General features: G+C 53.5%; 1 protein-coding gene across 6 annotated transcripts in view; it reads right to left on the reverse strand.

Moving 5' to 3' along the window:
• The window catches only part of SH3KBP1 (SH3 domain containing kinase binding protein 1), a 330,852-nt gene extending 318,398 nt beyond the window's left edge, over positions 1–12,454 (reverse strand). The window contains exon 1 of one of the 6 annotated variants that reach the window (XM_039247392.1): positions 12,053–12,454. In XM_039247392.1, coding sequence (XP_039103323.1) covers positions 12,053–12,056 — 4 coding nt within the window. In that variant the 5' untranslated portion in view covers positions 12,057–12,454. The remainder of the gene's footprint in view (positions 1–12,052) is intronic. The other 5 variants (XM_039247394.1, XM_039247390.1, XM_039247391.1 and 2 more) reach the window with 5 other exon arrangements.
• Between the last annotated feature and the right edge of the window lie 730 nt (positions 12,455–13,184).

Here is a 13,184-nt window from a genome sequence, read left to right on the forward strand (position 1 = left end):
CCAAGGGGTGAGGGGTGTGAGAAGGAGGGCTTCAGAGTGAACGGAGCTAGGGGAGGGAGGGAGAGGGGGAGAGGGAGAGAGGGAGAGAGGGAGAGAGGGAGAGAGGGAGAGAGGGAGAGGGGGAGAGAGGGAGAGGGGGAGAGAGAGAGAGAGTGCTGGCCAGGCGTAAAAGAGGAAGAGGTGAAGGGGAGGAGATGGGAGGGAAAGGGGCTGTGAAAAGAGAGAGCGAGGCAAAAGAGGGATTAATAAGGAGAGGAAAGAAGGGCAGTGGTGTGGAGAAGGGGGATATGGAGGAGGGTGAATGTGGGTGAGAAGAGGGACAGACAGACAGAGGAGGGGAGGGGGGAGGAAGAGAGAGGATGGGGCGGTGAGGAGGTGGGAAAGAGAGAATGAAGGAAAGACAGAAAGACAGGACGAAAGACAGAAAGACAGACAGACAGAAAGACAGACCGACAGACAGAAAGGCAGGCAGAGGAGAAAGGGACAAAAAAGAGAGCGGCCCCAGGGCAGGGCAGGAGAGAAAGAGAGTGGGAGGGAGGGTCAGAAGAGGGGGGCCGGGGGGCTGGGCGCACAGTGAGGGGAAAGACAGGGTCTGAGGGAAGAGAGAATTGGGGAAAGAGGGAGGAGTAAAGACAAAGTATGGGGACAGGGGTGGGGACAGAGCGTGGGGCTGGGGTGGGGGGTGGAAAAAGAGAGAAGGCGCTGGAGGAGGGGGGTGGGAGGCAGTGGGGGCAAAGAAAAAAAGGAGGGAAGAGAAATCAGGAGAGAGAGAAGGTGGCGGGGATAAGGCGGGGGGGCGGGGGGGGGCAGGCAGCCGAGGAAGACAGGCACAAGCTGGAAGGGTGAAGGGAGAGGCAGGGAGCAGGATGGAGAGATGGGACGGGGGAGTGTGAGGGATGAGAGACGGGTGAAGGGACCAGGAAAGGGGGGGGGAGAAAAGCGGAGAGGAGAGCGAAGAGAAGAGGAGAGAAGAGAAGGCCTGAGGTTGGACAGGTAGCCTGCCGGACTTCGTGGCGACAGTCCCCTGCCCCCCTTCCCCTTCGTCTCTCCGACTGGCGGTTACCTTGCCAGGCAGTGGCTGCTTTTCACAATGTCTTCATCTCTTCCTCCATTTAAGAACCCACAGGTTCCCTAAAAGAGCCAGAAAGTGTCACAACTGTACCCCACCCCCACAGTGTGGTATCATCAACCCATCCAGATGCCCCCAAAGTCACATCTACACTTTTTTACACGATTGGCGTCTCAAAGGATAAAAATAACCCCATTACTCACCCAGAAGCACAGCTGTGCCTGACATGGCCAAGAACTCTTCCTCAGGGGAGCCTGATGAAAGGGGCTCCAAAGATGGATGGAACATAGTCAAGGGCTCTAGCGCCATCTCGCACTCATCACCCCTTTGTCAAGAGAAAGCCAGGAAAAACGGGCACAGGGCACTCTCCGGTACTCTGGCTCATGGCTTTCGAGCATCCTCATTTATAGTGCCCGCCCCAAGAGAGGCCCCCGGGTACCCCCATCTCACCAAGCACTGCTCCAGGGGGCACAGCTTCATTCAGACCATGGCTGCCCCGCCACCTAGCACACAGCTGGCACCTTTACAGGGGACTGGAAAACCGGGCACATCCTTCTCCTCCAGAAGTGGGCCCTCAGCAGCCACCTGTGCGTCTTCGGGGGCGACATGGACTCCAGCGGGCTCAGTCTTATTAATGGGAATTTGGAAGCGGGATGACAAATCAAGTCACTCCTAACAAGTGGCTGGAACTGTGGCATGTGCCCCATGACTGAGATGCGCAGAGAGAACGGGGACAGGGGCAGGGAGGAGGCGAGACGGCACGTGAGGCAGTTAGCCCATCCCTGGTTCTGGGGCTTCTTGGGGCCCTGAGGTTGCATGAGAGGCCCCTGCATGAGAGGGTTCCACTAAGCCCTCCTTTCCAGGTTAACAGGCTCTGCTTGACTTCCTCACTTGAAGGAAGTCCTTACCGCGCATACGCAACATGAAGCAGGAGACAGTCCTAACCCAGGTAAGAAGCGTGGTCTCGATCAGTCAAGATCCAGGACAAACTTTCTACCAGTTGAGAAACCTAGGTGAGTTGAGACTCAGGAGCACACAGCACAGTCTCCTAGAGAGCTCTTCCAAGATACGCCTGTCGGCCCATCAAAATCAGACGAGGAGGAAGCAGACGCAGAGTTGCGGTGCAGATCCCTAGGGGAGGAAGCCAGCAGCTGCAAAGAAGTTCTCCTGTCCGCAATTAATCATGACCGCATCGCATCAAAAGGAGGGAGAAGGAACAGAAATACACGTCCGCTGCTACAGGCATGAGCTCTGCCTGGAAGCTTTGGGGAGAAACCAAACACAGCCAGCCTTGGGCAGGGCACGGGGGAGGACTCGCCGGAACTGGAGAGCTGAGATTCAGGAGACCTGTCATTGCGAGCACTTTTCACCTTCAGAATTTTGAAAAAGATATATAACCTATCATAGAAACTAACTTTAAAAAATGTTTTGAGAGGCGCCTGGGTGGCTTAGTCGGTTAAGCGTCCGACTTTCGCTCAGGTCATGATCTCGCGGTTCGCGGGTTCGAGCCCCGCGTCGGGCCCTGTGCTGACTGCCGGCTCAGAGCCTGGAGCCTGCTTCAGTCTGTGACTCCCTCTCTCTCTGGCCCTCCCCTGCTCACGCTGTCTCTCTCTCTCTCTCTCTCTCTCCTAGAAATAAATAAAACATTTAAAAAAAAATGTTCTGAAAACTTCCCCAGCAAGGAGCTATAGTGTCGATCTCCAACAAACAGGTGAACTGCTTCCCTTCGCAAAGTTTGTTCTCAATTGGTGACACCCCTACTCCCATTCTCTCCTCAGACCCCCCCCCCCCCCCCCCCCCCCCGCAGGGAATTACTTTCTTTTCATTTCTTTGCTGAGTCAAAGGGAGCAATTAAGCTAAAACATCATCAATTCCCCACCACTTGCTCTGCCCAGCCTGCCCGGGTGTCAATGGTGAGCTAATTGACGGACTGAATTTGGGGTGACACCTCCGTTATCCATCTAATATTTTATGGAGAACAAAGGGGCACTGTGAAATCACTGGTTAAGTGGTGAAAAACTCCCATTTTGTTGGTTGTGAAGAGGGGTTTGGGGTTTTGATTTCTGAGGGATCAAAATAGGAGAAAGGCAACGCCCATTTATGAGACCACTCATGTCAAATGAATTTTACCCAGAAGCCAGCATGTACAACGCTCACGCAGAAGGGGGCATCCCGAACAGTCTAGTGAAGAACATGAATAGCCATGAAGAAGCCGGCTAAGAGGAGGGGAGAGCAAAGCCACGAAGGCCTTTCCCGGTTCTTACTCAAAACAACATCCAAGCACCTCCTTTGAGCTCTAGGCACAAAAATGAGAACTCGCTGGAATAATTAGGGAGGACACTAAGCTAATTAAAGACTTTTCACACAGGGAGTGGGTGTGTGATGGATAAAACTAGTGCAGCCCCAGAGGACCAGACCTAGAACAGGGCCCCAAGTCTTCCAAGTCTAGAACAGTCTAGAAAAATCCAGCAAAAACACAAGGGCTGGTGTTTGCACACTGACTGGTAAGACGTTGAAGTTTAAGGAGATGGTGATTTAAAGTGTCTATACATGCTGTACTTCGGTGCTTAAAGACTTAAATATGTCAGGCAAAAGGAGTAATTAATGGGCAGTCAACATTTATAGTATTTAATCCAAGACACTGAGGAAGGAACAGCAGTATGAACTGGATAGCACTTCATCTTGCCACTGTGTCCCTCACCTGGGGGCCTGCCAAGCCTCCTGCGGTTGCCCCGCCCCTTCCACGGCCACAGGAAGGAAATCAGCTTAAGGCCTTTACTGGGCTTTTCTTGCCGACTGAATACAGTTCGGTGAGGACAAACATTAGTGGGGATTTTTTTATTATTAGTGTTTTTTCTTCCCGAGGCTAAATAGAAGCACAGTTTATCACCGTGGTAAGGTCCAGGAGCTTCATTTTGCTTTGCTGAAGTGTCCCCTAATGAAAACTATTGCCTTGCCTACAAGATATTTACCCATAAAATAACAATCAAGTTGAAAACCAAGTTCCCATAATCACCCGGGGTGCCAGTGTACCTTGGCCAGCGAAAGGAATTCAGGCAAAGAAACACGCAACTCTGGGTGGACTGGAGGGATCAGTCTGGCGGTGCAGTTCTGTCTCCCAGGACCCAAACATCCTGATGAGCCCCAGTAATTGCCAAGGAAGTTACCCAAGCAGCGAACTCATAAATGCTTCAGGACCGAAAAGGAAATTCCCAATCGCCCCACAGGATGAGAGGGATGTAACCAAGGGGGTAGCTGGAGGGACAGAGCGGAAATGAAATCCTAAAAGAAACAGAGACCAAACACACGTAAGAAGAACGAAACCATCTTTCCCTTTCCTTGTATTCCTTTGGAATCTTAACTGGGACCCTTGGACTTCCACCAAGAGTTCTCCAAAACGCCTGGGCGGCCAGGAACCCCCAGGGGGTATGGATTCAATGCTTCAAGTTAGAAGCTTGCCAGGTAGGGGTGATGAAAACGTTTTCGAAACAGACAGCAGCGCTGCTTGCGCAACACCGTGAATGTACTGAATGCCACCAAACTGCGGGCTTAAAAGTGGTTAAGATGGCAAATTGTGTTATATCCATTTTACCATGATTTTAAAAGTTAATAATGTAATATACCAAAAGCCACTGAACTTCACACTTCAGATGGGTGAATTGTATGATATGTGAATTGTAACTCAATAAAGCGGTTTTTGTTTGTTTGTTTTTTTTAATCTACCAGGGAAACAGCTGGTAGACAGAGCTTCACTGGGGGAAGCATCACTGCCTGATGTTTACTGAGCGCCTACCTACAGAACTTGCTAGTTCTTTCCTATTTAAAGGGAGCTGGGTCCTGCAGCTAGGGGACCATGTCACTCTGCCTCTCAGAGTCTCAGTTCCATCATCTGATGGCGTGGGCTGCCATGACTGCCAAGGACCTTCCCAGCACTTCAGTTCCAGAGACCGATGTGTGAGTGGCAGAAGGACCCACCATCTGCCACTCGGCACACAAGCTCATCCCACTAGGAAGGCAAAACATCAAGGGAGCCAAACATGGCAGAAATAAGTTTAACAACTTTGCAACCCAGGTGCTCACGGAAAAGAGGCAATGAGCTGCGTTAAGACACTTTCTACTCAAAGAACAAAATGATGAAAGAATGCCAAAGAGCCCTGCTTTCCAGTGACTTCTTGGTTTATTCATAAAACAAAGGCTGTGGCTACAGACAAAATCTCATGTCCAGAGCCGCTGACGAGGAAGGAAGGAGACGGTGCTTCAACGTCCATGTAACACTCAGAGCAGGCTTCCCCAACTTTCAGGGCTGGGTAACCCTGGGGGACTGTCCTGTGCCTTGCAGGATGTGTAGCAGCATCTCCGCCCCCTGGGCCCCAGATGCCAGTAGCCTGTCCCCCCTCCACCAGCTGTGCAACCAAGTGTCTCCAGGCATTGCCAAATGTCCCCCTGGGGGGCAAAATCGCCCCTGGTTGAGAACCACTGCCAGAGAGAATTTTCTGTCTTGAACTTGGCAGTCCTTTGTTGAAGCCATATGACATGTGGTGTTACTCTTCTCATCCACTGCGGTGCAGGCCACCATGAACTGTCAACGAACAGCCCCTGTCAGCACACTGTGCCCAGGGGATCTCACAGAACTGCACAGACACTCCCGGCAGCCAAGAGCCTACGAGAAGTTCACGTAGTAACCATCCTGGGGTGAAGGGGTTACTCATTCATTGATTCGGTAACATATGGCACTTTCTGGAGGCCAGGCAATGAGCCAGGGCAATGGAGCTGAGGACACCCTGTCAGAGATGAACAGACTTAATACAAGATGACGCGTTACGTAGCACCCTTTGGAGCAGGCCTCGCAAGATGAACAAGAGGTGTGGCAGGCTGCTAACAGCCCCCCAAAGATGTCCCCATCCAAATCCGCAGAACCTGTGAGTATGTTCCCTTCTGTGGTAAAAAGGACTTTGCAGACAGATTAAGTGAAGGGGCTGGAGATGGGGAGGGCAGGCTGAATTACCCAGGCGGGCCCAATAGAACACAATGGTCTTTCTAAAAGGGAGGCGGGAAGTTCAGAGTAAGAGAGGAGATGTGAAGGCAGAAGCAGACGTTAGAGCGATGCGGCCACCAGCCGAGGAATGTGAGCGCTTCTTCCAGAAGCTGAAAAAGGCAAGGAAACGGACTCTCCCTTAGAGCCTCCAGATGGAACACAGCCCTGCCCACACCTTGATATCAACTCGGTAAGACCCAGTTTGGACCTCTGACCTCCAGAAGCGTTAAGATTAAAATGTATGTCGTTTAAAATGTGTCTCGTTTAAGCCACTGGGTCTGCAGTATTTTATCACAGCAGCAAGAGGAAACCAACACAGAGAGACTACAAGGCAGAGAAGAGAGTGCAATCCCTTTCCCGTGAAGGGACAGGAAGGAACTACATGGCAAAGGCCCACAGGCCTGAACAAGCACAGAACAAGGGCAGGCATGGCCGCCAAGCTCCCTGAAGGCTTTGCTAAGGGCATTCGGGATCTAAAGCACCTGCAGAGAAGTGGTGACACGGGGTCATTCCAGAAACATTTGGGGCTTGACTGTACACTGGAAAGAACGGCGAGAGAGAGAAGGGAAGGAAGAAGAGGCAAGGCCAAGGGCAGAACACCTATGGAAGTGGCCAGAAAGGCGGTGACAGCCAGCAGGAAGTGGGGAACGGAACGGGGAGGAGAGCTGCTGAGCTCAGCGTATAACACGCTCCGTCTGAGGTGTCTAAGACACACCTGGATACAGTTAGCTACAAGGTTGGGAAAAATAATTCAACCAATATTAATTTGGGGCTTCCCATGCACCAGCACAGGACAGGAACACAATGACCAAACTGATGCAGTGCCTGCCCTCCTTAAACACGGAAGAGAGAAGAAGCAGAGTCCGTACCAGAGTGATGGGGTATGAAAGAGGCTTGACCGGCCATGGCTGGCTTGGAAGATGGAAAGAGGTCATGAGGCAAGGAATGCAGTAGACTCTAGAAACTGGAAACAGCAAGGAAAGGGATTCTCCCCTAGAGCCTCTGGAAGGAATGCAGCCCTGCCCACATCCTGACCTTGGCCCGGTGAGACCTGTGTTGGAAATCTGACCTCCAGAACTTTAAAGACAATAAACTTATGGCATTTGGGGGCACCAAGGTTTTCGTAATTTACTACAGCAGCAATCAGAAACTAATGCAGGTAGCAGGTCCAGAAAATGAGGAGCAAAGACCAAAAACCCTAATAATGCTAACAATGTACTGTAACGTCCCTTCTAAAGACAATGGAGGGAAAAGAAGCATGATGGCAAAGGCCTACGTGATGCGCTGGTAAAAGTCCAAGTGACACTGCGAGGAGCCAGCTAGTGTCACTAATGCCCAGGCGTCGGAGGTCTGGAATGGACTAGATTCATGGAAAAATCCACACGGTACTGTTCTATTGTGATTCCGTAAAAGGTTTGTTCTGAACTAGGAGCATATTTTCCTCCTTCTCTGAGGCCGTGTGTCACTTGTACCAGCATCTTCTACTTGACCAGAGGACCCACGTACGACTCTTCAGTGACCCACATACTCGGGACCTCAGCTTTCTCACCTGCGCGGCAAGGAGGTCTACCCCCGACCCTGAGCATGCATCAGAACCACCTGGAGGGCTCCTTACAACAGACCGCTAGGCTCCCACCCCCACCCCAGTTCATCGTTCAGTAGGCAGAACTGGGGCCAGAGAATTTGTCTTTAACAAGACCCCAGAGAGGCTGATGCTGGGGGACCACACTCTGAGAACCACTGCATTAGACTCTCCTCTCACAACGAAAGGATTCTAGTATTTTTCGGGCCTGCCTCTTTCCCGTTAAGAGCCATCGTGACTTCCTGGTTTTCAGCAGCTTGCTCTGTGTGACTCTGTGTCTCTTCCCCTGGAACGGCATTTCAGTTGTCTACTGTGCTTAATGCTGAGCAGTCCCCAGACTACAGCTGGCCCGTGTTAAGGAAGTAGCCACAAAATATACCTAGAAAGCCATTCTCCTCCCCACCCCACCTCCTTTTCCCTGCCCCCATTTGTCACTGAGTTAACTCAGAAAAGCAGCCCCTGCCGTCTGGGAGCTGGCCGGGCAGTCTCCTTTTGAACAAGCAATTTCCCCAGAACACCACCATCAGACAAGGCCACTCTGTGACCAGGATGGGACAAGACAAAAACAAGAGCGCTCTAATCCTGTCTGAACACAGAGAACAAGTGAACCTTGTCCAAACCACAAAAGTCTCCACACATCCCCGAACCCTGGCCGATATGAGCGACTGCTGCTCCTTTACCAATCACAGCCTTTCTCTGGCCTTCCCTGCTTCCCGATCAGAGTTATGAAGACCCCCCTACCATGGAAACTCCTCGCTTCCAGCCAGCATCCCATCCAGAGAACACCTGGCTTCCTTACCCGCTCCCCTAAAGCCCCTGCCACAGGCCCAGTCCTACGCGGGGTCCTGTCCAGCACGGCCCCCCAGGGTGTGCGCTGTCCGTCGCTGCCAGGAGAGGAGAACCGCTTGCTCTGCTCCGGATGTGCTCCCGGAGGGGGAGGGGGGTTCTGGACGGCAGTGATGACTCCTACCCAATTTCCAGATTTCAGCTCAGACACAATCTCCTCAAAGACATCGCCCTTACCCCTCTGTAGCCTCAATCACATTCCCCCTCTCTAATCTCCTTTCACGAGACCTCGCAGGGCTTATAATCGCATACAGTCACGAGCACTGCATTCAGGCCTACCTCTCCCGCTGGCTGGAAAAGCCTAAGCTGGCAGGTCTGGGTACGCTGTGCACCCATGCCTAGCACCATGCCTGGCACAAAGCAGGAGGTCAATAAACACTGGATGGAGAGATGGATGAATGGATGAATACTGACCACTGTATGCAACCTACTTTAAAACAGTTTCAGGGGCGCCTGGTTGGCTCAGTCAGTTAAGTGTCTGACTCTTGTTTTGGGCTCAGGTCATGATCTCCTGGTTCGTGGACTGAGCCCCGCGTTGGCTCTGCACAGGCGGTGTGGAGCCTGCTTGGGATCCTCTCTCTCTCCCTCACGCTCTGTCTCCCTCGCTCACTCGCTCAAAATAAATAAGTAAACATTAAAAAAAAAATTTCAAATATAAGAGTTGATGAGAGAATATCAGTAATACAAAAAGAACCGGAGGTCTGTGCAACCAGCAAGGTAGCAAGGTTCTGCCTGGGTCATGATGGATATGAAGGGGCAAAGTAAAGGGGATGAATGATGAAGGTGGCGTCTTTTCCTCCATTTCTAACTTTAGACTCTGACGGCCAACACATTACACTCATTTTTGCTTCAGTTTAGCATAAAGCAATCTCCCACCAAAACAATACATTGCTGAAAACAGTCCCAACTTTGTTGTTACTCTGGAATTTTCTAAGCAAAAATCATTTGCTGGGCTTGCAAATCCTTCACTATTCACGGATTTGGATCACTAATATCTGTGTGATCATAATTACAAGAGGCTCTGCCCGTATCTGGCACCGGAGGCGTCTGCCTGCAAGTTCTGAGGGCACACTCTGAGTGGGCTTTTGTAAGAGGCCATTTGACAACTAACTGGCTTCCCTTCCGAGCTGGGGATCTGATGCTCTTCAGTTATTTTCCAGATTGAAGACTATACCATACGATGTGACTGTGTTCGCCATCAACAGAAAAATCGTTACCAGGCCAGGTAAGAATGCAAATGTATCCAACTGATGCACTGGACAAATCTTTTGAAAGCCAAGGAGACTTCGGGAACTGGGGAGGGGGACCGTGCCTGTGGGTTCACACACACCGGCTTCCGAAACGGCACTGTTAGGTGGCTCCATCGGAAGACACACAGAATCAACGGTTACACACCTGCACGTCCTCACAAATACACTGCTGAAGACGCTTTAGAAAATAGCGGGTGAGCTTTAGCCACAACCAACCATGGGCATCTTGAATTCCACTGTAAACATTTTAATTAGTTAAATGGCAGCACTCATTTTAATCTCATCGCCTCTAAGTAGTACACCTGAAATAAATGAAAATCAGTTTCTGCAGCCTCTCCCTTTTGTAACGGTTCAGTATAAAAAGACTAAGCTTGAAGGGACTATAAACTGCAGAAGCAGTCTCTAATTTTCTTAGGAGGCTCAGGATAATGGAAACAGTTCAGACTTGAATCATAAACAGGTCTGTTTCTTCTTAAACTGGACTCCTCTTCCCACTGAGGTACAGAAAGCACAGTCCGGCCACAGGAGAAGACATGTGGATAGGACTTCTTTTCTTGTCCAGCCCTCTCGGGACCCACAAAAAAAGGAAAGGTGATCAAAATGCCATTTTTGCTTACCTCGGGACAAGCCAACCTGTTACTAAAGTAATCAGCAACGCTTAAAGTATATGCTTTGTTAATAAACGAAATCATCTTATTAGACGCCAAAGCAAAACAAGAGTGTCGAGCTAAGCATTTTGTCTTCCACCAAGGAGGAGGGCTTCATACCCCCTCATTCATTCATTTGTTCAATAAAGATTTCTTCAGGGCCTGCTGCACACCAGGCACCAAAGAAAACAGTGCCGAGCAAAACGGCGCCCACGCAGTCCTGTCCCTACAGAGTCATGGAGCTTACAGTAGGGGGAGATAAATGTTCTACTCAAACAAATATGTAATACTGCTATTTTTTAAAAGGTGCTAGCGGAGCAGGGTAACAGAGAAATTAATTTAGACTGGAGGTGGTGCAGGGAGCAGAGAAAGGCACTGAGAAAAAAGTGACATTGAAGCTGAGAGGCCATTGGATGGCCACCACTTTAGAAAAGGAAAACCATTTCGGCAGTGACCACAAATGGGATTTTAACTGCCTGTGGACAACTGATGGGGTTAAACCTCCCCTTTTCCGCTGCATCCCTCTTCAGGAGCATCCTATGACTGCTTGCCTATCACGGTGGGACTCGCCTACCCAAATCCTATTACCTGAACACAGAAAGGTCTCACTTTATTACGATTTATTATAATCTACAGCCTTCCTATGCCTGGCCTAGAAACGCCCAAAAATAATCTGCCAATGGCATGAAAGACAGAGATTGCCTGCCAGCAAGAACATTAACTGGATGGGCCACACCATTATTAGCCCAGGCAATCACAAGTCCTTTGCCCAATAAGGAGCCACATCCTTCTGGGCAAGGTGGCTCGAATATGCCAGAGTCTATACCAGATGGGACCCAGGGGGCCTAATGGTTAGTTGCCTACTTAGAACTGATGTTGGACCAGTCAATCGAGGACTGGATCACCTGCTCCAGTTGCCCAAGCCTTCAGACTTAGAGGATGTAGAAGTGCCCTTTGAGCATCACGCAGAGGAGAGCTCGCCAGGCTGAGCGAAGGCAGGCAGGCAGAGAGAGGGTCAGGGCCGGGAGGAAAAGGGGCGCCAAGGGAGACGCGTCAGGCGCTCAGGACCCGAGGATGGCACGCCAAGCCGGGTACTGGGGCGTTTCCCGCACCCCACCCCCCACCACTACGTCGTCCCCCAGGAAAGGCACCTCGGCCCTTGGCCGCGCGGAGACCCCGAGGTTCCGGCTTCCCCCGCGGCGGGGCCAGGGGGACAGACACCGCGAACCCCGTGCAGGGCCGGAGCCCACCAGCTCCCATTACCCACGTCCTCAGCGCAGAGGAGGGCGCGCTGGGGCGAGAAAATGGCCAAGACAAAACTCTCCCCGCCCACCCGAAGCACCAACCACACCCCCTGCATCCCTCAGCCTCAGCGGACTCTGGCCGGCCCGCTGTCCTCCGCCCAGGCCCCCGCGGGGTTCCGGTCGGTGCCGCGCGGGCTCAGCACGGACGCGAGTGGGAGTGAATGGGGGTGCGCGAGGTAGGCAGCGTGCCCACCGCGGTGTCACCGCCGGGGCCCTGTCCCCGGAGCGCCCTCCCGACTCTGCAGTCCCGGGACAGGCGCGCCGCCCGCAGGCTGAGGTGGGCACCCGGGCACCTGGGCGCAGGCAGCCCCCTACTCACCCATTGGCGTCGAGCCGGGCCGGGCCGCCGAGGCAGCGTGAAAGTTGGCGGAGGCGGGCGCGGGGGTCGGGCGCCGGGATCAGGGCTCGGGGAGCAGGGGTCCGGACGCGGCGGCGGTTGGGCCGGCTTTCTCCTCAGTAGCGGCGGCGGCGGCGGCTCAGCGCCGCCCGCTGCTGCCTCTGCTGCTGCTGCCGCTGCTGCCCCGGGGTGATTCCTGCTGCTGCTGCTGCTGCTGCTGCTGCTGCTGCTGCTGCTGCTGCTGCTGCATCGCGGCCCGATGCGCCCGGCTGCGCCGGGTTTCCTGCTCCCCGCGAGTGGAAATTGCGAAAAAAAAAAAAAAAGAAGAAGAAGCACCGCCCAGCCCAGCGCCCGGCAGCCGCGGCCGCGCAGCCCGCTCTCCCCCCTCCTTGCCGGCGCCGCCGCGATGCTCCTGCGGCTCGGCCTGCCGGGGACGCGCGGCCGCCAAGGCGGGGGCGGGGCCAGATAGGGGCGGGGCAGGCGAGGGGCGGGGCCGGGGCGGGGCCGGGGGCCGGCGCCCGGGGCGTCCCCGCGGCTGCGGCGCTTGGGCGCCCCCCTCACCGCCCGCTGGGGAGGGACCCTGCTCTGCGAGGCCACCCCACACCCGCGGCGGCTAGGCTAGCGCCCGGGGAAATGCCGCGAGACTCCTCGAGACTGGAAGGGGGGTCGTGGGGGAGGGGGCGTCCGAGTGGCTGGGCACGTGCAAAAGGAGGTGGAAGCGGCAGATCCAGAGGGTGCGAGAGGTGGCTGGGGTAGGGCAGACCATGGCTAGGTGAGGGGATGGGCATCTGCTGAGGGTGACTGCGGGTAACTCCTCAGCCCAGATAAAGCTTTCACAGGGGGGGCTGTTGGGAAGGCAGGAGAAGGGGTCCCTATGGCGGGAGAGAAATGCTACATCCATTCAGGGCAGCGTGGGAAAGGCAGGCCAAGTATGAATTCGACGTAGGGGAGGCGGTGGAACGGAGATTCGGAAAGACGGAGAAGGGTGCAGCGGGGCTGGTGGGGCACATCACCCCGCACCGACCCTCTCAGGGACCCCTAACCCCGCACCCCCTTTCCTTGGCCGGGTGGGGTTGGGTTGCTCAGCTCTGTTCCCAGGCGCGGATGTTCCCAA

The sequence above is a fragment of the Hyaena hyaena genome, unplaced genomic scaffold (genome assembly GCF_003009895.1).
Source record: "Hyaena hyaena isolate Hyena2069 unplaced genomic scaffold, ASM300989v1 scaffold_295, whole genome shotgun sequence".
NCBI lineage: Eukaryota > Metazoa > Chordata > Mammalia > Carnivora > Hyaenidae > Hyaena > Hyaena hyaena.